Genomic DNA, 27,302 nt, shown 5'->3' with positions numbered 1-27,302 from the left:
ACAGAGGCTGCAGTGAGCTGTGTTCATGCCACTGCACTCTAGCCTGGGCAACAGAGCGAGAGTCTGTCTCAAAAAAAATTTTTTTTAATTGAAAATCACAATTAGATTCTGTTTTAAACTTGGTGACTGTTTTTTTTTCTCCTTTGAAGTTGGTTAGTACATTACAATGTCATTCACTATATAAGGCTATTTATTGATATTTTTAAAACTACCTGTTTGATATGTTAAGAATTGCTTGTGAAGACAAGAAACAAACCACTGTGTTTACATAGGGGATTAATTTCCCAGTGGACATTGCTTGTGACCCATGTGCTATATTGAAGTGGTCACAATAGTTTTGGAATAGTAGATAGTGTTTTTTAAATGTTGTTACTTGGCAAATCCTATTCACAAGTTCAAAAACCTAGTATTAGTGCATTGTACCCCCGCACCACCACCTACTCCTGCAGTTTTTTTTTCAACTGGCTCATGTAGGAGTACTGGACCCAGAGGGCAGGACCCAACAGATTCCACTGTGACTCCAGATGAGCAGAAGCTTTTAAAATGCAGTTTGGGTATGTTTGTGAAAATATCACATTGCTATGTTGAAATACATACCTATTTGGTAATAGTCGCAACCTTTCACCGTTTTTAGTTTGACTTGATAATAACTGAATCTATTCAGGGCATGCTTCAAAATTGTATTAACTGCTGTATACAAAATGAAAATTGAAAACATATTACTTTGGAAATAATACTATTAGTAGTGTGTTAGGTTTTGTTACAAATTTAACTGTGTCCATAAAAGCACATTTTAAAAAATTATTATTTGAACTAAAGCATATTTTGCTTTCTCTGTTATCTAATATTCACTTTATTTACTTCTGAAACACCAAACTTAAATGTTATATGGTCTGGTAATACTATAAAGCAGTATAATATAATAAAGAAAAGACAGTAATTGAAAATAGGGAGACAGCATAACTTAATAAAGTCAATAAGTTATAATTTATAATACATTAGAAATAAAATGTATTGCATATGAAAATAACTTTTAATTCATGCAAGTAGATCTGCAAAATCTTGATGGCAGTATCCAAATGCAGTATCAACAATGTGACTATATTGACAGTAGGAGCTTAAATACCTTGAATGTCTTAAAGTACTTAAAGTAACTAAAAAGACAGTCTCATTTGAAATCAAGGCAGAGATGTCATTCAAGCAATTTACTCAGTAGTTCTAAAAGCGAAGAACTGCTGACATTAGAGTAGCCTTATCACCATGAATCACGTTTCACTTTGAGTGTTCAGATAATCAAATTTTAGCTGAAATAAAGGTTCATTTATGTAGCTGAAATCAAGAAATACTCACAGTTCAGGTTCACCTGAAGTAAAAGGAGCAGAACCCCAAGCTTCCCTAGACACTGAGACGTGTCTTGGTTGTGTCAGCTGGGCTCTTCCATCCGGTCGTGGTGCAATTGGTTGGGGTTCTCTTCTTTTTTATGTTCACATGTTGTGGTAGGGTTTTTTTTTTTCCCCCTCTTTTTTTTTTCTTTTTTCGGTATGACAACTCTCAGATTCCTTTTGAAAATATTAAAAAGCCCTACTACCATGGAATAACTTTAAGCTCAACCAACACTGAACTTTAGGAAATTATTTATGTCTTCTTTATGAATACCTTCCAACTTGACAATTGTGGAACGTTTTCCTCCCCCACTCAAAATTTAAAAGTTTTATAAATTCTAAGCAGAAATATGTATTTTCTATTTTATGTAAGAAATGATACATAATACGCTATATGGACTTTCAAAGCACAAGCACTGAATTTCTGTTTCTTAAGTTTTCATCTGTACATTATTTTAGCATATTTTCATGTATTCCTTTAAGACCTTTGCTAAAACAATCTTGTATTATTAGGACTAGATGAGATTTCTGATGGTGTTCCCCCCTTTTGATCACCATGATAAACTCTCCCGAGCAAATTAAAACATCACCTGTATTTTAAGCAAAATAATGATGGGATTCTGCAGTCTTGGTTTTGATCCTAGTCCAAAATTTAACCACTATCTGTCCATCTATGTAACTGCTGGCCCTGCAGTTTAGTGTTATTTCCCTTTTTTTGTTGTCGTTTGAAATGAAGAAGAGTTAGTTTTTATTCTCCCCATAATTGTTATCCTGCAGCTTGTTTGCACTAAATATTTGACTCATTGGGCTGTATCTAACATTCTAATTATTTCTGGGTACACTCTTCTGAACATTATATTCTCCAGAGCTTTTTGTTTGTTATAAATATGATATATGGGACAGGATATTTTTAAATTGCTAGAATAAAAATGTTTTGTAGCTCTTACTTCCCCTTAGAACCTCTGAGAAGGAAGGTGGTTGCTGTATTGGTCTGGCAGGATTTTCTTTTATTGTGGTACAATATGTAACATTAAATTTACCATCTTAACTTTTTTTTTTTTTTTTTTAGACGGAGTTTCGCTCTTGTCGCCCAGGCTGGAGTACAATGGCACAATCTCGGCTCACTGCAACCTCCACCTCCCGGGTTCAAGTGATTCTCCTGCCTCGGCCTCCCGAGTAGCTGGGATTACAGACATGTACCGCTATGCCCGGCTAATTTTGTATTTTTAATAAAGACGGGGTTTCGCCATGTTGGCCAGGCTAGTCTCAAACTCCTGACCTCAGGTGGTCCACCCACCTCATCCTCCCAAAGTGCTGGGATTACAGGTGTGAGCCATTGCGCCCAGCGCCATCTTAACCATTTTTAAGTATACAATTCAATAGTGTTAAGTGTATGCACGTTGTTGTGCAACAGTTTCTAGAAGTTTTTCATCTTGCAAAACTAAAACTCTTCACCACTAAACTATTTCTCTCCTCTCACCCTGCCCTTGACAATCATGATTCTTTGTGTTTCATTGATTTTGACTACTTTGGACACTTCATATGAGTGGAATCACACAGTATTTGTCCTTTTGTGACAGGTTTATTTCACTTAGTGTCATATCCTCGAGGTTCATCTGCGTTGCAGCATGTTACAGGATTTCCTTCTTTTATCAAACTGCATTATATTCCACTATATATGCACCACATTTTCCCTATGCATTCTTCTGTTGATGGATTTTTGGGTTGCTTCCACCTCTTGACTAATGTGAATAATACTGCAGTGAACATGAGTATGCATGTATCTCTTCAAGATCCTAGCAGGAATTTTTTAGTGACTAAATAGGCATTTAACTATGTGCATTCTATTTCATATAATCTAGTATGAATTTATTTTTTTCTATATTATTTTCCTACACCTAAGCCAACCCTTTTCAAAACACTAATTGTTTTAATCTTCAGTTTCCTCATATTGTGACCACATTTTCTCCTCAATATGAGTCAGCACAGCTACCACCAGATTTGAGTATAATCTTTTTCTGGTTCTTTCTTTATATAAGCTTTTTCCTGTTCATTCTGAACATTCTGGTTTGTCTCTGTGTTCTTAGCTCATTTTCGATATGTCCTTTTCCCTTCACGCTTCCTCTTTCTCTTGTTGGGATTGTAAGGTATTTATATTAAGATAGAAGTAGAAAAGAACAAATGTATACGCTTGTTTGGTGCCATCTATTACTGATATCACTGTTCTCTTTAAATCCCAACCCTGGTTAAATTCAGCTCACCACCCACTCCAGGCCTGAACCTTGCCATCTAAAATGAGGACTGCTGGATACAAACACTCAATGATGCTGATTGGTCACACTTCAAATTCATGACTACAAACCTCAAGTGGGCCCCTGGGCTGCCAACAGTCCTAGTACATTTCCTTAGTCCAGTGGTTCTCAAAACGGGTCCCAAACAAGTTGCGTCAACATCACTCAGAAGCTCGTTAGAAATGTATGTTCTTAGCTGGGCATGGTGGCGTACGCCTGTAGTTCCAGCTCCTTGGGAAGCTGAGATAGGAGGAGCACTTGAGCCTGAGAGTTTGAGTCTAGCCTGGGCAACATAGCAAAACCTTGTCCCTAAAAAAAAAAAGAAAGAAAGAAAAGGCCAGGTGTGGTGGCTCACGCCTGTAATCCCAGCATTTTGGGAGGCCGAGGCAGGCAGATCACCTGAGGGTCAAGAGTTCGAGACCAGCCTGACCAACATGGTAAAACCCCGCCTCTACTAAAAATACAAAAATTAGCTGGGTGTGGTGGCGCGCACCTGTAATCCCAACTACTCAGGAGGCTGAGGCAGGAGGATCGCTTGAACCCGGGAGGCAGAGGTTGCCGTGAGCCGAGATTGCACCATTGCACTCCAGCCTGGGTGACAGAGCGAGACTCCGTCTCAAAAAAAAAAAAAGAAAAAGAAAAAAAATGCATGTTCCTGACCTCATCCCAGACCTGTGAGCCAGAAATTCTGGGGATGGGGCTCAGCAACCTGTGTGATTCTGATGCTAAGGTTTGAGGACCACTGCTTAATCAGTTCATTCTCCTATTCCTTGAAAATACTTTTTCACACCTGTACTCTTTTCAGACTGCCAGGAACCCCCCTCCTTCCTCACTCCCACCTGGTGATCATTTTTTATTTCACTGAGAAAATAGAAGCACTCAGAAGAGAATTTTATTGTCTTCCAGTGTCCACCTCTGCTAGTATATACAAATGTCTCTCTCTAACAAACAAAAGCTGGGTGCAGTTCTTCATGCTTGTAATCCCAGCACTTTGGCCAGCTGAGGTGGGCAGATCCGTTGAGCTCAGGAGTTCCAGAGTAGCCTGGGCAACATGGCGAAACCCTGTCTTTACAAAAAACTACAAAAATTAGCCGGGTGTGGTGGCACGTACCTGTAGTCCCAGCTACTCAGGAAGCGGAGGCAAGAGGGTGGCTTAAGCCCCAGCAGGTGGAGGCTGCAGTGAGCCATGATTGTGCCACTGCACTCCAGCCTGGGTGACAGTGAGACTCTGTCTCAAAATAAATAAAATAAAAAATTTAAAAACCTCCACAAAAAAGCTCTAGGTACTGCTATGGAATTACCTATAGAATATATTGTTATGTGGAAATTTTGAGTATTTGTACATATTTTCTTATTTTTAAAAAACTGAAGGATAAACTGAAAACTGATAAAAATAGTTACTAATGGGGAAGAAAAGATTGGGAGTGGGGGAAGAGTGCAAAAGCTAGACCTCTCTGAATAGTATCTGTTTTACAGTTTGTACTTTAGAACCTATGTACATGTTTTATACAATTAAAACACCAAATTAAGGCAAAATCTAGTTGAAACAAATGAACCTCACTCTATTGCAAAGTGAAAGCATAACCACAAGGAGAATTATTTTTAGTAAGTTTAAAATAGGGTAGGGGTTTTTGTTTTTTTACGTAATTTTAGACTTATAGAAAACTTATGAGAACAAGTACGAGGATTCTAGATACCTTTTACTCAGATTCTCTATGTTAACATTTTTTCTTCATTTGTTTAATCCTTCTCAGTCTCTCACTCTTATCCATTTATATATTTCCTAAATATAGGGAATTCTTTTACATAGCTGCAGTACAGTTATCAAAATCAGTTAATTTATGTTGACCTAATATCATTATGTATTCTACAGACCTTTTTCAATTTCATCAGTTGTCCTAGTAATATCCTTTATAACAAAAATAAAAACAAACCGGGCACAGTGGCTCACACCTGTAATCCCAGCACTTTGGGAGGATGAAGCGGGTGGATCACTTGAGGCCAGGAGTTCGAGACCAGCCTGGCCAACATGCCAAAACACTGTCTCTACCAAAAATGCAAAACATTAGTCAGGCGTGGTGGCATGCTCCTGTAATCCCAGCTACTTGGGAGGCTGAGGCACGAGAATCGCTTGAACTTGGGAGGTGGAGGTTGCAGTGAGCAGAGATCTTGCCGCTGCACTCCAGCCTGGGTGACAAAGTGAGACCCTGTCTCAAAAAAATATATATATTAAAAACAAGATCTATCTTTTTAGTCTCCTTTAATCACTTTAACCTGGAACTGTATTTGAAGAATATAGGCCAGTTACTTTCTAGAATGTCCCTCTTTGGGTTTGCCCAGTGTTCCTTCATGATTAGATCTGGTTATGTACTTTGGCAGGAATACCACAGCAGTGTTGCCAAGTTCTCAATGCATCATATCAGGAAGCACATGCTATCAATCAGTGCCATTAGAAGCAGTGTTAACTTTGCTAGTTTCTGCTGGGTTTCTCCCCTGTAAAATTACTAGTTTCCCGTTTGTAATTAATAAGTATCCTGTAGGGAGATATTTAGAGATCACACAAATATCTTACCACTCTTCAAACTTTCACTCACAAGTTAGTATCCTTGATGATTCTTACCTGAATCAGTTACGATAATGAAAACTGCCAGATTCCAGCATTTCTTCTACATTTAATTGATTTTCTACTTAAAGCTTTTCCTCCTTCCCCATTCATGTATTTATTTATTTACATCAGCATAGACTCATGGATTCTTACTTTACTCAGTAGTAAAATGCTATTTTGACTGGGCATACCTAGTGGGATATATCTTAAGGACAAAAAGAACCACAAAATCTTAAACAGCATTCAGTGGTGTTGTTATTGATAATGTAGGTATTACTATTATTTTAAAACTTTCACACACACACACACATTCTGAAGCACAAAGCAAATGAGTAATTATCTTAGTATCATTAGGTACCAAGATTACAGTTGACCCTTGAACAACATGGGGGTTGGGGTACTAATCCCCGCACAGTTGAAAATCCATGCATAACTTTTGACTCCCCCAAAACTTAACTACTCCTGGAAGCCTTACCAATAACATAGTTGATTAACACATATTTTGTGTTATATGCATCAAGGGAGCCTCAAGTGATCCTCCCACCTCGACCTTCCAAAGCACTGGGATCATAGGCATGAGCCACCACTCCCAGCCGGTTTGATAATTATAGAAAGAGATTTGGCTTTAAAAATATCAAAATAGCAGGATGCAGTGGCACATGCCTGTAGTCCCGGCTACTCAGGAATCTGAGGCAGGAGGTTCGCTTGAGCCCAGGAGTTCTGGGATGTGGTGCATTATGCCAATCAGGTGTCCACATGAGGTTTGGCATCAATATGATCTCCTGGGAGGGGGGTACCACCGACTTGCTTAAGGAGGGATGTGAACTGGCCCAGGTTGTCAGCGGAGCAGGTCAAAACTCCCGTGCTGATCAGTAGTGGGATTGTGCCTGTGAATAGCCACTGTGCTCCAGCCTGGGCAACAGGGCGAGACCCCCACCTCTGAAAATAAATTAAAATTAAATAATGTCAACATAACAGGAGGATCAGTTTTTGTCAGCAAAGAGGCAGCAGATGAGTTCTCAGATGCCATTCAGAAAAGTATTGAAGAGGAGCAATATCTGCCTGAACAGGCTATTAATATGGATGAAAAGTGCCCTATTCTGGAAAGAAAATACCACAGAGGACATCTATTAATAAGGAACAGAAGCAAGCACCAAGATTTAGGGCAGGAAGGGATACGCTAACTCTAATAAGCATAGTCCTGATAAAATTCCAACTGCATTTGCACAAAACAGTAGAGTCAGCCTATCTGCCTCACTTGAGGCCAGGAGTTTGAGATGACCCTGGGCAACATAATGAGACACTCTAACACCCCAAAAAATGGTTTTAATTAGCCAGGCATGGTGGCACACACTTGTAGTGCCAGCTTCTCTGGAGACTGAGGCAGGAGGATCGCTTGAGCCCAGGAGTTCAAGGCTACAGTAAGCTATGATTGCACCAACTGCACTCCAGCCTGGGTGACAGAGTGAGACCCTGTCTCTTAAAAAATATATATATATATATCAAACTGTTTTCTGCCACCATTGCATTCTCCAGCTTTTAGATCCTTCACTTTTTTTTTTTTTTTCCTGAGACAGTCTCGTTCTGTCACCCAGGCTGGAGTGCAGTGTCAGCCTCCTGGGTTTAAGCAATTTTCCCACCTCAGCCTCCTGAGTAGCTGGAACTACAGGCACGCGCTACCATGCTGGGCTAATTTTTGTATTTTTAGTAGAGATAAGTTTTCGCCATGCTGCCCATGCTGATCTCAAAGTCCTCCACTCAAGTAATCTGCCCACCACAGCCTCCCAGAATACTAGGATTATAGGCATGAGCCACCACACCTGACCCCTTCACCTTCTTTTTGCTTTAAGTTGCCATTTCGCTTTTTCTCAAATTATGTTAGAATCTATAGGTATACCTTTTTTATATCAATCCTGCACCCACATAAAAGCTGCATTTTCAATACTACTTAAAAAGGTATTTCACAAAAAGTGCAAGATTTTAGCACCTACTGGTGTTAGCTGCAGGAGTAGTTTCATGAATTTCCTTTCCTTTTTTTTTTTCTTTTACAATGGTCCTTATGTTGGATTCATTTATCTTGAGATGGCAGGCAGCCAATTGCAGTTGCAGACCTCAATCTACAATACATATCAAGCAATTCAGCTTTTTCTTTTTTTTTTTTTTTTTTGTTAAGATGGAGTCTCGCTCTTATCACCCAGGCTGGAGTGCAGTGGCGCAGTCTCAGCTCACTACAACCTCTGCCTCCCAGGTTCAAGCAGTTCTCCCACCTCAGCCTACAGAGTAGCTGGGATTTACAGGCGCCTGCCACCATGCCCGGCTAATTTTTGTATTTTTAGTAAAGATGGGGTTTCACCATGTTGGCCAGGCTGGTCTCGAACTCCTGACCTCAGGTGATCCACCCACCTCAGCCTACCTTTTTCTTGTAATGTCATGACTTTCCTCTGTTTCTTAGGAGCACTTCTAGCATCACCAATGGCACTTTGTATGGATCCTATGGTTTAGGGTATTGCACTAAACACAGTGAAAATAATATGAGAACTGTGAGATTACTTTTACTGTGATATGCAATTTATTGGAGAGATGAACTGCTCAAGCAGAGATAAGTAGCATCACACAACATATTAGGTGAATACTCGCAAGACTTGAGCTCACTGCCACAGCAACAGGAGGGAGCTGTGAAATTATTACAGTAGTATAATATGTACTACAGTTAATTTTATGGTTATGATTTAATATTGCATCTTTGCATTTGTTCACATTTCTCTTGACTGTGAATGGCACCATTTACAGTCTGTGTAGGTGTAAGTTTTGATAAATTTTAACTCTTTATAATAGATTTGTGTACATTTTTATAGTACTAAATAATAAAATAGTATCTAAATATGTTTTATGCATTTATGATATAGCTTTTTCTTAATTTTTTATTCCAGAAGTCATCCTTCACCTTTTTCTTAATTTTTAAAATAGTTCTAGGTAACATGGTTGGTCCACAAGTTTTTTCAAATTGTTATGAATCTCCAAAATAAAATTTCAATGTATTTTGTTGAAAACAATCCATGTATAAGTGGACCCACACAGTTCAAACCCATGTTCAAAAGTGAACTATACTTGCCAAATCAAAAAATTAAAGTAAAAACACTATAATTGAATAGAAAGAAGTATTAGCTTGAACTTGCGGTTTATTTTTTTTCTTTTGAGACAGAGTTTTGCTCTTGTTGCCCAGGCTGGAGTACAATGGCATGATCTCGGCTCACTGCAACCTCCGCCTCCCAGGTTCAAGCGATTCTCCTGCCTCAGCCTCCTGAGTAGCTGGGATTACAGGCTTGCACCACCACACCCAGCTAATTTTGTATTTTTAGTAGAGACGGGGTTTCTCCGTGTTGGTCAGGCTGGTCTCAAACTCACAACCTCAGGTGATCCCCCCACCTCGGCCTTCCAAATTGCTGAGTTTACAGACATGAGCCACCGTGCCCAGCGTGGTTTATTTTTCTCCTAAAAAATGCATTCTTTTTTCAGCACTGTCTACTGAAAAGCCAAAGTAATAATAACCCAGTAAAAATAATATGCCTAGTACCCACATCGTGGATTTATTTATATATTTTATTTTATTTTTATTATTATTATTTTTGAGACAGAATCTCGCTTTGTTGCCAGGCTGGAGTGCAATGCCGCGATCTTGGCTCACTGCAACCTCTGCCTCCTGGGTTCAAGCGATTCTCCTGCCTCAGCCTCCTGAATAGCTGGGACTATAGGCGCATGCCACCACGCCCAGCTAACTTTTGTATTTTTAGTAGAGATAGGGCTTCACCATTTTGGCCAGGATGGTCTCAATCTCTTGACCTCGTGATCTGCCCACCTCGGCCTCCCAAAGTGCTGGGATCACAGGCATGAGTCACTGTGCCCAGCCAACTTTTTTTTTTTTGAGACAAGGTCTTACTCTGTCACCCAGGCTGGAGTGCAGTGGTGCAGTCTCAGCTCACTGAGTTCAAGTGAAGCCACTGCCTCAGCCTCTCGAGTAGCTGGAATTACAGGCATGTGCCACCAGGCCCAGCTAATTTTTGTATTTTTAGTAGGGACAATGTTGGCCGGGCTGGTCTTGAACTCCTGACCTCAAGCTATCCACCCACCTTGGCCTCCCAAAGTGCTGGGATTACAGGCATGAGCCACCGCACCTGGCCCACATCATGGATTTAAATCCTTTTTTGCACTAAAAAGAAACAGGGCTACTTAGAGAAATGACTGATTCCAGATCTGGGGCAAGAAATGGACATGACAAGCCTGGAACATCATCTTGTGACTGAAAGCAAGGAAGTTATCAGACTTCTGGAGTCTTACAAAAATACAAAAGAACTGACTTAAAGGGGCTCCCACTGGCCCAAAATGGGATAATTTGAGCACAAAAATTTGTAAAGGCAGCAATTGATTAAAACACATTAAATACATAAAAATCTGTAAGTTCATAATAATTTAAAAAAAAAACCTCATCAGTCACCTTTGGAGGTGGCCTAGAAACTAACTTGGTATTCTGGAAATAAATTATAACAGCTTTATTCATAATACCCAAAAACTAGAAATAGCCCAAATGTCTGTCAACAGGAGAATGGACAAACTGATATATTCATACAATGGAATACTTACGCAGTAGTAAAAAGAAATGAACTACTGATCACAACAAAATGGATGAATCTCAGAACATGCTGAATGACAGAAGCCTTACATAAAAGAATACATACTTACGGTTTTGTGTCTATCAAGTTCTAATATAGGCAAAACAAACCTATGGTGAAAAAATATCAGAGTAGTGGTTTGCACTGGGGGAGATGGTAGCAGAGACTGAATGGGAAGGGGATGAGGGAGGGAGGTTTGTGGGATAATGAATTTTTTTAGGGATTTGGGTTACACAAATGTATGCAGTTCATCAAAACTCTAATGGTACGCTTTTGTGCATTTCACAGTATATACATTTTTTACCTTAAACATAACTTTATTTTTTTTTACTTTTTATAGAAGTTTTAAGAGACAGGGTTTTGCTGTCACCCAGGCAGGGGTGCAGTGGCACAACTGCGGTTCACTGCAATCTTAAGCTCCCAGGCTCCAGTGATCCTCCTACCTCAGCCTCCCAAGTTACTGGGACCACAGGTGCACGCCACCAAACCTGGCTATTTTTTTTTTAAGTAGAGGCATAATTTTAAACAAATATTAAATTTCAGTGATATGTGTTCTAAGATGTAGTAAAAAGTAAGATGGATAGAAGGATAATGAGATAGATAGTTGATAAAGCAAATGTAACAATATTTAATTGTAGAATCTAGGTGGCTCTTTACAATATAATTCTTTCAATTTTCTATACGTTTGATAGTTTTCATAACAAAATGTTGAAGAAAACCTCCATTTTGGAACCTCTAATTATGGGTCTAGGCATCAACATCCGCTAACATCATTGAGTGAAAAGTTGATGGTGAATCTTATAATGATGGGTCAGGCAGACAACACCTGAACCCACTGCTCAATCCTGTCACTAAAAGTAGGATAGCCAGGTGCTATGTTCTTCCTGATGCAATACAACAGATATATCACCTATGAAGTGTTAGTGCATAAAACTAAAATTGAATCTGAATCTAATCAAGATTCTAGATCTAACTGCAAATTTACAGGAAATACAGGAGAGTAAAGAACATTAAATAATACCATGTGGGTACCATTAGCCAAGTACAGATTGTGGGGGATTTCACAGGAAAAATTACCTAGTATCTTAACAAATCAATGGCATGAACATTGGGGAAAAAAAAAAAAAAGCATAAGGAAGGGGATCTGTTACAGAGTAAGAGACACTCACAAGACATAGTCATCAAATGCAATGTACAGACCTTGGATCCTGTCTAGAACCAACCAACCATAATAAGACCTCTCTTCTTTTTTTAGTCTGTTCTACTCCTTCAAGTTGTTGGTAGAGAAAAGACATTTTTGAGACAATCAAGGAAAACTGAATGTGGACTGAGTATTAGATGATACTAAAGAAGTATTGCTCATTTTGTTGGACTTAATAATGATATTATGGTTATTTTTAAGTCCTGTGTTAGAAATACTGAACTATTAACAGGTTAAATTACATTTATGTTAAAATACTTCTGGGGAAAAAAAGTAAACAGTTGGGGATAGATGAAGCAAAAATGAAAGAATGTCCTTGTTTTTGGGTTTTTCATTTGTTTGTTTTTGTTTTATTTTTGCTTGGAGACGGGCAAGTTGCCCATACATCCCAGCGGGCCAGGGGAGGAGCTGAAAGAATGTCAGTAATTGCCAAAGCTGGGCGATAGATACATGGAAGTTTATTAATCTGTTTTCTCCACTTGTAAATGTTAAAAAGGGGCATCCTCAGCTTCACACTTTCTTCTACATCCCATTTCTCCATTTTTACTACAGTAAGACTGTGAAAGATATCTGTATTTACTGTCACTAAATCATCTCCTCCCATTCTCTCCTGAACCTGGTCCAATGGGGATTTTTGCCTCCATCGTGCCACCAAAACCACTCTTATCAAGGTCACCAGTAACTTCCAAATTGCCAAATCTAATGGTCAGTTCTCAGTTCTCATTTTAAATGACCTTTGTAACATTGATCACTACTAATCATTCCTACTTGAAAAAGTTTCTTCACTTGACTTCAGAATACCAAACTGATTTTCCTCCTGCTTCACTGTCTAGACCTTGTTTTCTTTGCTAGATTTTTTCATCTTCTGACTTCAGATATTGGCGTGCACCAGGACTCAATCCTCTGACTCTTCTCTATGACTTCCTAAGCAATTTCATTCATTACCTTGGCTGTAAATATCATCTGTGTACCATTGATTCCTAAATTTACACCTCTAATCCCAGCTTCCCCTTAATGTCATCTTATAAAATCTCACACTCAATATGTATGAAACCAAATTCTTTTTTTTTTTTTTTTTTTCATTTTTCTATAAAATAGAGATGGGGTTTTGCCATGTTGCCCAGGCTGGTCTGAAACTCCTGGGCTCAAGCAATCTTCCCGCCTTGGCTCCCCAAAATGCTAGGATTACAGGTGTGAGCCACCGCACCCAGCCTGAAACCAAATTCTTGATCCACCTTACAAACTCCTCCCTCAGTGTTCCCCGTTTCAGTAAATGGCATCTTCATTTTCACTCAGTTGCTCAGACCAGAAACCTAATTATTATAATTGACTTGTGTCTTTCTCTAACGCTCATATCCAGTAGCAATTCCTGTCAGCTTTACCTTTAGAACATAAACTGAATTTGACTACTTCTCATCATCTCTGCTTCTGTCACTCTAGTCTAGTCCAAGTCACCATCTTCTCTTGCCTGGGCAACTGCAGTAGCCTCTTAATTGGTCTCCTTTTTCCCTATTTCTTCACAATCTCCTCACACAGCAGCCAGAGTGATCCTTTGAAAACCTAAAACTGATGATAGTACTCCCCTGTTCAAAACCTTACGGTGATTTCCCATCTCACTCAACATAAAACCCAGAGTTCGGAGAGCAGGCCAGAGCCCAGGTAGACTCGGGCGAGGCCGCGTGCCGGCGCGAGGGGAGCCCACTGCGGGAACATCCAGTCATGGATAAAAATGAGCTGGTTCAGAAGGCCAAACTGGCCGAGCAGGCTGAGCGATATGATGACATGGCAGCCTGCATGAAGTCTGTAACTGAGCAAGGAGCTGAATTATCCAATGAGGAGAGGAATCTTCTCTCAGTTGCTTATAAAAATGTTGTAGGAGCCCATAGGTCATCTTGGAGGGTCGTCTCAAGTATTGAACAAAAGACGGAAGGTGCTGAGAAAAAACAGCAGATGGCTCGAGAATACAGAGAGAAAACTGAGACGGAGCTAAGAGATATCTGCAATGATGTACTGTCTCTTTTGGAAAAGTTCTTGATCCCCAATGCTTCACAAGCAGAGAGCAAAGTCTTCTATTTGAAAATGAAAGGAGTTCACTGCCATTACTTGGCTGAGGTTGCCGCTGGTGATGACAAGAAAGGGATTGTGGATCAGTCACAATAAGCATACCAAGAAGCTTTTGAAATCAGCAAAAAGGAAATGCAACCAACACATCCTATCAGACTGGGTCTGGCCCTTAACTTCTCTGTGTTCTATTATGAGATTCTGAACTCCCCAGAGAAAGCCTGCTCTCTTGCAAAGACAGCTTTTGATGAAGCCGTTGCTAAACTTGATACATTAAGCGAAGAGTCATACAAAGACAGCACGCTAATAATGCAATTACTGAGAGACAACTTGACATTGTGGACATCAGATACCCAAGGAGACGAAGCTGAAGCAGGAGAAGGAGGGAAAAATTAACCGGCCTTCCAACTTTTGTGTGCCTCATTCTAAAATTTACACAGTAGACCATTTGTTATCCATGCTGTCCCACAAATAGTTTTTTGTTTACGATTTATGACAGGTTTATGTTACTTCTATTTGAATTTCTATATTTCCATGTGGTTTTTATGTTTAATATTAGGGGAGTAGAGCCAGTTAACATTTAGGGAGTTATTTGTTTTCATCTTGAGGTGGCCAATATGGGGATGTGGAATTGTTATACGAGTTATAAATGTTTGGCATAGTACTTTTGGTACATTGTGGCTTCACAAGGGCCAGTGTAAAACTGCTTCCATGTCTCAGCAAAGAAAACTGCCTACATATTGGTTTGTCCTGGTGGGGAATAAAAGGGATCATTGGTTCCAGTCACAGGTGTAGTAATTGTGGGTACTTTAAGGTTTGGAGCACTTACAAGGCTGTGGTAGAAACATACCCCATGGATACCACATATTAAACCATGTATATCTGTGGAATACTCAATCTCAATGTGCACACCTTTGACTACAACTGCAGATGTGTTCCTTTAGACAAAGTTGTGACCCATTTTACTCTGGATAAGGGCAGAAACGGTTCACATTCCATTATTTGTAAAGTTACCTGCTGTTAGCTTTCATTATTTTTGCTACACTCATTTTATTTGTATCTAAATGTTTCAGGCAACCTAAGAACAAATGTAAAAGTAAAGATGCAGGAAAAATGAATTGCTTGGTATTCATTACTTCATGTATATCAAGCACAGCAGTAAAACAAAAACCCATGTATTTAACTTTTTTTTTTTTAGGTTTTTTGCTTTTGTGATTTTTTTTTTGATACTTAGCTAGCATGCATGTGCTGTAAAAATAGTTAACAGGGAAATAACTTGAGATGATGGCAAGCTTTGTTTAATGTCTTATGAAATTTTCATGAACAATCCAAGCATAATTGTTAAGAACACGTGTATTAAATTCATGTAAGTGGAATAAAAGTTTTATGAATGGACTTTTCAACTACTTTCTCTACAGCTTTTCATGTAAATTAGTCTTTTGGTTCTGAAACTTCTCTAAAGGAAATTGTACATTTTTTGAAATTTATTCCTTATTCCCTCTTGGCAGCTAATGGGCTTTTACCAAGTTTAAACACAAAATTTATCGTAACAACAAAAATACTACTAATATAACTACTGTTTCCATGTCCCATGATCCCCTCTCTTCCTCCCCACCCTGAAAAAAATGAGTTCCCATTTTTTCTGGGAGAGGGGGAGATTGATTAGAAAAAAATGTAATATGTTCCATTTAAAATTTTGGCATATGGCATTTTCTAACTTAGGAAGCCACAATGTTCTTGGCCCGTCATGACATTGGGTAGCATTAACTATAAGTTTTGTGCTTCCAAATCACTTTTTGGTTTTTAAGAATTTCTTGATACTCTTATAGCCTGCCTTCAATTTTGATCCTTTATTCTATTTTTCAGGTGCACAAGATTACCTTCCTTTTTTAGCCTTCTGTCTTGTCACCAGCCATTCCTACTTGGTGGCCATGTACTTGGAAAAAGGCCGCATGATCTTTCTGGCTCCACTCAGTGTCTAAGGCACCCTGCTTCCTTTGCTTGCATCCCACAGACTATTTCCCTCATCCTATTTACTGCAGCAAATCTCTTAGTTGATGAGATTGTGTTTATCTCCCTTTAAAACCCTACCTATCCTGAATGGTTTGTCATTGTCTGCCTTTAAAATCCTTCCTCTTTCTTCCTCCTCTATTCTCTAAATAATGATGGGGCTAAGTTATAACCAAAGCTCACTTTACAAAATATTTCCTCAGTACTTTGCTGAAAACACCAAACAAAAATGCCATTTTAAAAGAGGTGCTTTTTTCTTTTAGAATGTAAGCTCCTCAAGAGCAAGGACAATGTTTTCTGTATGTTCTGCTGTGCCTAGTACACTGTAAATGCTCAATAAATATTGATGACGGGAGGCAAAAAAAAAAAAAACCCAGAGTTCTCACCCCAGTTTCAAGGCCCTACACCTTTGATCATCCCTCAGATCACATTTCCCACCACTCTGCCCCTTGCTCTCATGCCTTTCCAGACACACTGGCTTCCTTCTTCTTCTCCAAACGACCCTCCTTATTCCTGTGGGCCTTTGTATTGGCTGTTCTTCTCACCTGGAACTTGCTTCCATGTGGCTTGCTTTTTCACTTCGTTCTGTTCTCTGTTCAGATATTACCCATTAGAGAGGCCTTCTCTGACCCCAACTACAATAGCAGTTCCCTAGTCCCCATCCCCATAACACCTCCTTACCAGCTTAATTTTACTTCCTAACAAGTAATACTACCTGGCTTTACATTCTGTTAATTTGCATTTATGGCTCTATTTGCTTTCTTAAATTCAACTCTTTAGGCCAGGCACAGTGGCTCATGCCTGTAATCTGGGCACCTTGGGAGGCCAAGGTGAGAGGATCACTTGAGACCAGGAGTTCAAGACCAGCCTGGGCAACATATCAAGACCCCCATCTCTTTTTAAACATAAATTAATTTAACTTAATTAAGTTCACATTTTATAACTTGTCTTAAGGATTTGAGAATGACTGAATCTACACAGAGGAGAATTATATAGATTCCCTTGTAACATTAACTTAAGCATAAACATCATCAACATACTATTAAGGGTATACAGAACTTTGGAGTTCTGATTTCAGCTTCTACTCCTTCCTAAGGTTATAACAGTTACACAGGCACGGCCAGAAGACCCTGTTGGAGTCTAGTTTGCATTTTTTTCTTCTGTATCATGTTCATTCTTTTCTAGGCTTGCTCACTTGCTGTCCCATACTAGAATCATGCTAGGGGTATTGCCATCTTAGTCTGTTGTCATTGTTCTCTCTTTGAACCAGCAGAAAGTTCTAACTAACGGCAGTCTATCAGTTGATTTCGGTAGAGGTTTGCCTGCTCTCCCATGTAGACTCTTCTTGCTACTTTGTGTCATGCTGTGGTTTGCTCACTGTTCATTTCTACACTTGCCTTCCTTCTTTCTCTGGCTCTCACATACACACTCACATTTCCTGGCTCATCTCTGTTTGTGCTAGACTATTGTAAAAGTCTTTAAACTTCTTTGGACAGAAAGAATAACTTCCAAAGTAGAATCCTGATGCTCCCATTGGGCAGAGTAAGGATTCCTCCCACCTGTGTGTCATCATCAAACACAGGTGTACCAGCTCAGTATGATTGCACACGTTTTTTTATACGTATTATGTTGGCTAAAACTGAACAAAAACTGTGTCCTTTTATGAACGAGAAAATATAGGAGAGAATTTTTAAAAACCTTTTGTCTTCCATGACTAAAGAGACTTGCCTTTTTTACTAGCCCCTGTTTTGAGAGCCGGTCAGATGTAGTTTTAGTCATACTGGGGAGGACAGTGTTTGAGCAGAGACCAGAGCTCCCCATTATGAAATTCTTTCCTGACACCAGCCCCAACTAGGTCCCAGTAAGAAATAGATGCAGAGGACAACATCCTACAAAGGAAACCCTCATTGTTATCACAAAGCATATGATATAAATAAGCCCTGGTCAAGCACGATACCCCTTGGGGAGAGGATGTCTTTGCCCTGGACTAGGAATCCGGCAAGTGGTTTTCTTTCCCCTTCTCCTTTTTCACCTCCCACCCCCAAAGAGAGGAAAAGCAGATCCAGAGAAGACATGCCCAGGAAGAGCACTGAAGTCCCTGGGAACAAGGCTTAATTAAAATCATTAAATCTGACCCATCCATGTAGTACTCCTTGGCTTAAGGGTGGAATGAATAAAGCAAAGAAAAGAGGACTGGGCAGGGTGGAGAAAGAAAGGGCCATGACTATCCCCTAACAACCAGGATACGATGGCTCTGTAGGTAAAATCAGAGGTTTCAAGAAACATTTTGAAAGAAGTGTAAAATATATTTTTTCTTAAAGAAATCTAGACTGTCACTCAAAGGTAGACAATATTGCATAGTAAGGCAAAAAAAAATGTATCTGTGTTTCTTGAACATCCATGCTTCCTTAGTAATTCTTAGCACTGTACTCTAACCTTACAAGCAAATAATACCTAAAGAACATTGGATGGAACAGGTATGTATTTGCAGAAATCCGCCAGGCGTGAGAATATGACAAATAATTCAAGCGTCCAAAATAATTTAGAAGTTTTTAATGTGTTTCTCTATTATCATGTTATCTAATTTTATGTAAACTGAATTGTTCATCTTCAATTAATCCTTATCTTCGGGTTTGCTTTTTGTTTGTTTTTCTTTTCAGCCCCACTGTGTTCTCCTTGCCTCAAAAGAAAACTCGGCCCCTGTTAAACTTGGAGGCTTTGGGGTAGCTATTCAATTAGGGGAGTCTGGACTTGTAGCTGGAGGTAAGACTGCTTTAAAAAAATTTTTTTCTTCAAAACCTGGCCACTTGCGACTGGTATAAAACTTTCAAGCTACATATTAGCCCAACCTCAGTGTTTCATACCTTATTCCACCTCACCCCAACCCCCAAAAAGCATCATCAGATAGTTTTTAATTTAATAACTCTGTAGTCATAACTAGAATTTTAGTCCCTTAAGAATAGACTCTTTTTTCTCTTTGTACCTCCAGTACTTAAGAGACTGTAAGAGATTAAAACAGTGTTCAAAGAAAATAAGTTTGAGGCATAGTGCCTTTTAAAGTTGAACTGGCCAAATGAAGTCAAATCTAAAATGTGTAGATTAGCCACTTGCTGGTTTACACTGATGGCTAATTTTTAATTTCATACTGTTTTCCTTTTTCCATTTGTCAAAGAATCCTGTTCAAGCCATCAGTCTGTATATTAGCAAAGAATAAGCAGATGTGAATGCAGGCTGATTTTATTATTAGCCAAAGCAAAACATAATTTTTAAATTCCCATGCCAGAAGAAAAAGAAAAAAGTTACAAATTATATAATCTTGCACAGCACATTTCATATAACTCAATTCCTTATAGCTAGAACATCAAGCAGTAACAACATAGACCATCTTCAGAAAAATGAGCCATAGGTCACAGTTGTAATTTTTTTTTTTTTCAGACAATGTCTTGCTCTGTCACCCAGGCTGGAGAGCACAGTGGCACGATCATGGCACACTGCACTGCACCCTTGACCTTCCAGGCTCAAGTGATCCTCCCACCTCAACCTCCCGAGTAGCTAGGATCATAGGCGTGTGCCACCATACCTGGCAAACTTTTTTTATTTTTAGTAGAGGCAAGGTCTCACTACATTGCCCAGGCTGGTCTCAAACTCCTGGGCCTAAGCAGTCCTCCTGCCTCAGCCTCCCAAAGTCCTGGGATTACAGGTGTAAGCCACTGCACCCAGCCCATAGTTGTATTCTTTAAATAATTTTTTCACCACATTGCCCTCTAAAATTAAATTACATTCAAATTTTCTTTTAGTTTCACATTCTTTTCCAGTTAATCATTTCCAATAATATGCAAAACTGCAAGCTGAGTATAGTTTCAAAGAATGCTCATTTTTTCCCCTAATTTAAAACTTTCTGTTAGTGATTGGAAGACTGACCAAAGGGTCAGGTAGTAAAGCACAGTTTAATCATAGAATCTCAGGACTCCAAAGGGCCTTAACTTCTCCAGTCTTGTAACTAATGATTGAATTCTTCGATAATATTCCCAAAAAAAGATTGAGTTCTGGTATTAAACCTCAGAGATCAAAGTAGTCACTACATCCCAGGACAGTTCATTTCATTTTTGGACAACTCCTTAAGTATTAAAAAGCTCATCTTTGCATCTTTCTGTAACTTCTACCCAGTCATCCTAATCCTGACTTTTGAAACCACTCTGAACAATTTTCATCCTTCCGTATGATAACCGTTCATCTGTTTGTAGACAACTACCATGTCCCTCTAGGTCTTATCCAAGTTAACTTCCCTAGGGTGATTTGGCAATTCTTCATATAAACTAGTTCAAAATCTCTTCAGTATCTGCAAAGTACAGGGTCTGAACTGAACACTCTAACTACAGGTAGTACAGTACAGCCGATCCAGTGCACAGTAGCATTGGGCTATCACTTTTTTGTGTTCTGGGCCTTAAATTTCCCTTGGGTTCCCCAAATTGCATTAGCTTTTTGGACAACTACATAGCACTGATGTTTCATGTTGATCTTGTAATCAAGTGAAAATCCTAAATTATTTTTTAAACAAATGTCACTGTTAAGCTAACTCTCTCAATTCTGGTACTTATACAGATCATTTCTATGTTAAGACTATGTAATTATAACAAATAATTTCTGATGATTATATTACCAAGGTTAATGGGATGAAATGAAATGAATTTATTTTGTATGTTATATACTGGCCATATATAATGACTTTGTTTCTGTTGCTCTGGATCTATATGCTGTTAGTATTTAGAACGTCATGGGCTTCGTATTTTATTGTACATCTTGATTGAGGGGGAAAAATAGGTGCATTATGTTTACCTGGACATTTTCTCCATATTAATCTTTTTCTAAAGTCCATGAACCTTTCACCTAAATTGTTTATTTTTAAAGCTAATTTTGAACTCCCCCCCTCAGCCCGCCGCCAGTATGTCAGTATTCAAAATTTATTTTTCTCCATGCTTCTAGAATTAAAATACTTCCTGATGGTCAAAATATTGTCATTTCTTAGCACACCTTTTTTTGTATTCTTGAAATAACTTTGAATGTTACGTTTTAAAAAATAGAATATGAATAAGAGATAAATTATTTATCTTAGAAAAAGCTTTTCTGCTGTTTAAGGTACTTTTGAAATTTTGCTAATTAAGGTTGGGCACGGTGGCTCACACCTCTAATTCCAGCACTTTGGGAGGATGAGGCGGGCAGATTGAGCCCAGGAGTTCAAGACTAGCCTGGGCAACATGGCGAAACCCCATTTCTCCAAAAAGATGCAAAAATTAGCCAGGCATGGTGACAAGAGCCTGTAGTCCCAGCTACACGGGAGGATCGCTTGAACCCGGGAGGCAGAGGCTGCAGTGAGCTGAGATCGCACCACTGCCCTCCAGCCTGAGCAACAGAGCAAGACCCTATCTCAAAAAAAACAAAAGAAAGAAATTCCATCAATCATTTAATTATTTATCAACTTTAAAGCAGAAAGCCATTTTCCTGTCAGTTTGAAATCCCAGTCCCTAGTCCTCCAAATAGAAAGGAATTCATTTCTTTATATGTTGCATATAGTAAAAATCATTTAAACATATTTACACACCCCCTACCTGAAACTCAGCTATTTAGGAAACTTACTTATCCAGAATACAACTAGAAACCTAGAAAATAACTATAATAGCAGCAAAATTATTCCTACCCTTAAAAATCCACTCATGCTCCTCACAACTGAGCATCTAAAGACACTCTCTAAGGCTGACTTGCTCCCACGTTTTAAAAAGTTGTATAGATTCGTGTTCCTTCATACCTTGCACATGCTATTCCTTCTAGTTGGAGTGCCTTTTGTCATTTTATCTATCTGGTTAACTCCTACTGTTCTGGAAGGCTGAGCTAACAATTGTCTCCTCTTTAAAGCAGGCTTACCTTCACCATCCCGAGTTGGATAGCCCTATTCCTTCTCTTCTATATTCCCATAACTATCTGGGCTACATACCTCCATGTAGCATTGGATGCAGGGACTTAAATCAAAGACTGTGATTTGTAAGCGTAAGGGGGACCATGGCTGAGGGTATCTAGGACCTAGCAAGCACTTAGGAAATTGCTATAAAATGAAATAATCTGGTTGCTAGTCAGGTTCTAGTTAATAGCATATTATAAAAGCAACAAATTAGGAGAACGCAGAACTAAACCATAGTGAGAGAAAAGAAATAAAAGCCTGACAAAAATATATATGGTATATACTGAGCAGACTCCAAAACTTGGAAAGCACAACAGCCTTTTAATATGAAAGAAATCAACTCTTGCATACCTCTGAAGTTCCTGAGGGTGCTTTCTGTTCTATAGCCTAGGTCTTTAATCAGTATCTACAATGACGACTCTGAGTCATCAAGAAAAGATTAAATTATGAGCAGCATTCTGTGTAAAAGAAGTCAGGAAATTGTAGAAAGCCATACAAAATTATTTAACTAAGGTGGGCACTGTGACTCACACCTGTAATCCCAGCTACTTGAGAGGCCAAGGCAGAAGGATCACTTGAGCCCAGGAGTTTGAGACTAGCCTGGGGAAAATAGTGAGACTCTGCAAAAAAATTAGTAAAGTAAAAAGGATTGTGCGCATAAAGATTCAAATCACAATGTATTTAAAAATGTAGCTATTCAGAACAATTCTCCCCCTGAGATTCTGGTAGGAAGGTTTTATTGTATTATCAAAATATATAATATTTAAATATTTGTCCAAAATACCTCAAACAGCCATTTAATTTAGTTTGCTAATTTGTTTCCTTTTCTTAAAATTTTGTGGTCTAAGTCCTAAAAGTCAAGAAGAAGTATCAGCAAAAACAAGGATTTTTAGGAAGTTGGTGTATATTAAAGATTAACTCCAGTCCTTTTTACCTTCTACTGATTTACATGAAATAAAAGAGCATTCCTCTACATTCTTTCTACCATGGTTTTTCCCCTATCACCTATGAGCAAATTATTGAACCAAACAACAGGCATCTTCCCGAAGATTGAACACTAATTCTCCAGAATTGGGTAGTCTTCGTCTAGCTAAATGGAGAGAACCTTCTCAGGATGGCTGGGACTGGCCATGGTCGCTCTGATTATTCCCAGGTTAAGGCCCCCATTTTGAGTGACTTGGCCCAGGAAGTGGTAGAAGTCAAGTTGAGTTTCAAAGCATCATCCAAACTGTCAGTAGGTACCTAACTGGTACCCTGATACCAGTTGAATGATACTGGTTTCCCCTACTCCTGCTAGCTCCTGTCCATCAGAACAAGGCTAATTCTCCAGTGGCCTCTCCCTGTCCAGGCTGTTAATGAAGTATGGAAGGCTTAGTTCCCATCCCTTCAGCTTCTTCATGTTACTTGAGGAAGCAAAATGGGGCAATACAGAAATAAAAGTATTTCTCTAGCCAGGTCCTTCTAGCCAATAGTTTTCACTGATCTATTGTACATTTTAAATGAAAATATTTTCACTACTGGAACCCTGAACTTAATCTTTTCTATTATGGGGGGAGGAAGGGAAACCATATGATCTGCAGCAAAGTTACATCCTGATACACAAGCTAAGAGCTCTTTTATCTTTCTGCATCCCAACTGAGTTTGATAATCATGAACAGAACTTGATATATTCTCTCTAGCTGAACCAGAAGATCTCTAAGTTCTTTTAAAACCACAGTTCTGAGTTCTAGATAAAGTATTGCACAATCTTCAAACTAAAAATTATCTTGAACTCAGTATGATGAAAGAGAGAGACGGAGGAAGGGAGGTGGCTGGGCTTGCATATATCTAGAAGAGCTGCCAAGTCTAGTGGGCAGTGCCCCCATCCCACAGTGATCTTCCTACAGGGTACAAGCCTTTCATTCCACAATAGAAGACTTCTTTTGGGATACTGAGTTAAAGATAGTTATGAATGTGCAAACAGCTGATATCAGATTCCTTACAGAAAGCTAATTTTTGATAGAGAAACAAAAGAAAACTCTTTAAAGAAGATGAAAGTCAAAGAGGATTGAATGGGAGGAGCTTCATAATTTTGCTTTTGTTTATGCCATATATTTGCTCTCATTCTCTTCATATGTTAATGTTAGGAGGAAGCTAAAAACTCCTACCATAACAAAATATTACTAGCTATTGTCAATTGCTGTAATTAACCCATAAATCAACTGAACAGGATTTCAGAGTCAAATTCATATTTCAAAGAACAGTTCTCAGCATTTGGTTTCATTGGGGAATTTCCATTTGGCAATCAAGTCATCTTTTTTCCACCGATTTTTTGCTCATGCCTTCCTGCCACCTCCTCTCCTTTCCCCTGCCTCTGCCCAGGGCAGGCCTCCCAACTCTTTCCTGGACAGCTACAGGCTCTGCCTGTTGACTCTTTCACCTGCCTCTTCTCTATATATCTGGTGACTTTCAACCATGTGAAAATTAGAAAATTTAAACTTCTTCATGAGGTAAGAACCACATAAATACCTACTATGTAGCATGCAGAATTCAATAGGGAGTGCCAACGTACAAGACAGAATACCTATTCTGGGCTCAATATTTTCAGGAAGCAATTAGATAAGTAATTTTTTTCACCTGTGTGAACTTGATTTTATGGCGAGGGGGAGAAGTGGTGAGAGTATATGTATTGGTAAACTTTTTATTTGGATTGTTATTGTTCTATTATTTTTAGTTTTCAAGTGAAAATCCCATTTTATGTAAACATTTTTTCTTAATGTTGTTTTAAATGTAGGACGTGTTGGAACACCTCATTTTATGGCACCAGAAGTGGTCAAAAGAGAGCCTTACGGAAAGCCTGTAGACGTCTGGGGATGCGGTGTGATCCTTTTTATCCTGCTCAGTGGTTGTTTGCCTTTTTACGGAACCAAGGAAAGATTGTTTGAAGGCATTATTAAAGGAAAATATAAGGTAATGCATCATGAACATTTTCTTTTTCCATTGAGATTAATTTATCCTGAAAAATGTTTTTTTGAAGTTACTGTCTGTCTTTGCCCACTAATTGACTACCAGGTAGTTACCCCATCAGAGAAAAGGTCTTTGCTTACATCATTGATCCAGTGGCCTTGGTAGGCAACATAGGCCTCAAGTAAATTTCTGAGTCATTGTCAGCTGAGCTATCACCCTGGTGAAGAAAACATTTATGACCTTCTTTGTGTAATATGAGAAAGGGGCTTCATTTTTAGAGCCTTCGACTTAATTTGTAACGTTAAAATGGAATTTCATCCAGGTATAATTTTAGTCATTCTTTATCTTAATTTTAAATTTAGGCCAGCACAGCTGAAAACACTTGCCATTTACATTCCAGGATAAACTGAAATGCCAGGATGACAACTGCATTTCATGATACAATATAGAGGCATTTCGTGTGGCTTAAACATTCCTATTCTTCTTTGGCTATTAGGTGTTGGCAGCCTCATGTACTATCACAGACTTGTGATTAGTAAATCATTACTTTAACTAGTAAAAAATTGAAAATTCATTACTGACATTATGAATAGCTATATCACAAACACCTAAAGACTTCTTGGAAATAAGTAAGCTTAAGGTTGATTTCACTACCCCAGCTTTTAGACTCCTTTGCCCTGTCCCACAGGGTACAACTGACAGTGACTAGGAGGCTGGGCATGGGAAGCATGGGGCAGTGTGTGTCTGGATATCAGATTAAGGCTGTTTAAGTTGGGGAAATTCTTTTTCCTCTCATTATTACTGAAACTCATACTTTCTATTCAACCTCATCACTGTTTCATTTTCAGCCATGACTGACAACATAAAACCAAAAACATGTGTATGTAACACTGGACTCTAAAACTGTGAGGCCCCTAAAGGTTTCTCTTCAATTCCTCAGTAATGTTAGAATTTTATATGGGACTTGGAAAAATAAAATTTAAAAAGAAGAAAAGTAAAGTGGTTCCAGAGTTACAGTCTTATCCTTTTAAGCCATAACTGAAGTTTATGGAGATGAGAATGGTATATGCTTTTGTTGGTTTATTTACCTCACTCACCATCAGTTTATGAGTGCATATAAGTTTGTCTTTTGTTTTAGTTTAGGATATATACCAAAACTCTGTTAACAGAGAAAGATGTTTTAAGTGTAGCATTTTCTGCTCCTCCCAGAGTCAGTTGGCCACTGGGGAATAAAATCAATACTTATCAGGTTACTAAATGTCTCAGGAAACTGCTTGTAAGTAGTCATCCCTCTTCAATCCAGGGAAGTTGTAAGTTGCTCTCAGGAATGCACAGCCAAATTCTGGTTGAACTTAGCCAAGTGAAATCACAGATACTAACGTTTTAAAAGAAACATGATTAGTGATACATCAGCATAATAATAATACTAGCAATAATGATAGCTAACTCAGGCATAGCACATAGCATAGCATACTTTACATAAGTAAAGTGCTTAGAACAGTTTAATTCATTTAACCCTCACAGCAGCTTGTGAGGTAGGGACCATATAATAATAATCCCCCACCTACGTTTTTGAGTTATAGGCATTTGCTAATAATAGAATTCTTCCTTTGTGTTTGTTCAGTTGTTAACTTCCTAGTTTCCAAGGCAATCTGCTTCATTCCAACAGACTCTGGTATTTTATTTCGTCTATTTTTAAACATTGAATAGTTATTTTTGTTTCTTGGTAAAAAGACTTAGACTATTCACACACGTGCAAAAATTAAGTCACTTAAAAATTCCCTCTTCCTAGTATTATAGTAAGTCAGATGGATGGTGGCAGCTACATCATAATTTTTTTTGTACCTGGGGTTTGAAGCTTTGAGGTTAATAATTTATTTACTTTTTTACTTGGCTAACCTCACCTCTCCTTTATCTTCAGGACTTTCCTTAGAAAAGGCCTAGGTTTTCCCCTCTTTATTTTGAAGTATAGACCCATCTCTACCATTTATGATGAATCTCGGCCTTTTTCTTTTAGTATACTGTGATATGATTCTGTCAGCATTTATTTTTCTATCTTTTATTATCAAAAATTTCAAACCAAAATAGTAGAGAGAATAGTATAATGAGCTCCCAGCTTCAATAACACAGACAATCTTGTTTTATCTGTATTCAACATATTATTACATTATTTTTTTTCTTTTTTT

General features: G+C 38.6%; 3 protein-coding genes across 6 annotated transcripts in view; 2 read left to right on the top strand and 1 right to left on the bottom strand.

The window, feature by feature from the left end:
* The window catches only part of GPR34 (G protein-coupled receptor 34), a 9,074-nt gene extending 7,317 nt beyond the window's left edge, over nucleotides 1-1,757 (bottom strand). For 2 of the 4 annotated variants that reach the window (XM_032756753.2, XM_032756751.2), the window contains exons 1-2: nucleotides 1,351-1,757; nucleotides 598-690 (exon numbers count right to left, since the gene is read on the bottom strand). The gene's annotated coding sequence lies outside the window, so the exon portion shown is untranslated. The remainder of the gene's footprint in view (nucleotides 1-597; nucleotides 691-1,350) is intronic. The other 2 variants (XM_032756754.2, XM_032756755.2) reach the window with 2 other exon arrangements.
* The window catches only part of CASK (calcium/calmodulin dependent serine protein kinase), a 419,626-nt gene that overhangs the window by 246,471 nt on the left and 145,853 nt on the right, over nucleotides 1-27,302 (top strand). Inside the window, exons 7-8 of the mRNA XM_058441306.1 lie at nucleotides 18,878-18,980; nucleotides 24,944-25,119. Coding sequence (XP_058297289.1) covers nucleotides 18,878-18,980; nucleotides 24,944-25,119 — 279 coding nt within the window. The remainder of the gene's footprint in view (nucleotides 1-18,877; nucleotides 18,981-24,943; nucleotides 25,120-27,302) is intronic.
* On the top strand, nucleotides 13,856-14,665 carry LOC116475043 (14-3-3 protein zeta/delta-like). The gene is given in 1 exon segment (XM_032756757.2): nucleotides 13,856-14,665. A coding segment is annotated over 1 exon segment (738 nt). The 5' UTR covers nucleotides 13,856-13,865; the 3' UTR covers nucleotides 14,604-14,665.

The sequence above is a fragment of the Hylobates moloch genome, unplaced genomic scaffold (assembly GCF_009828535.3).
Source record: "Hylobates moloch isolate HMO894 unplaced genomic scaffold, HMol_V3 SCAFFOLD_7, whole genome shotgun sequence".
In the NCBI taxonomy this organism is placed as follows: Eukaryota; Metazoa; Chordata; class Mammalia; order Primates; family Hylobatidae; genus Hylobates; species Hylobates moloch.
Note: the sequence above shows the minus strand (reverse complement) of the source record. Positions and strands in the feature narration are given on the sequence as shown.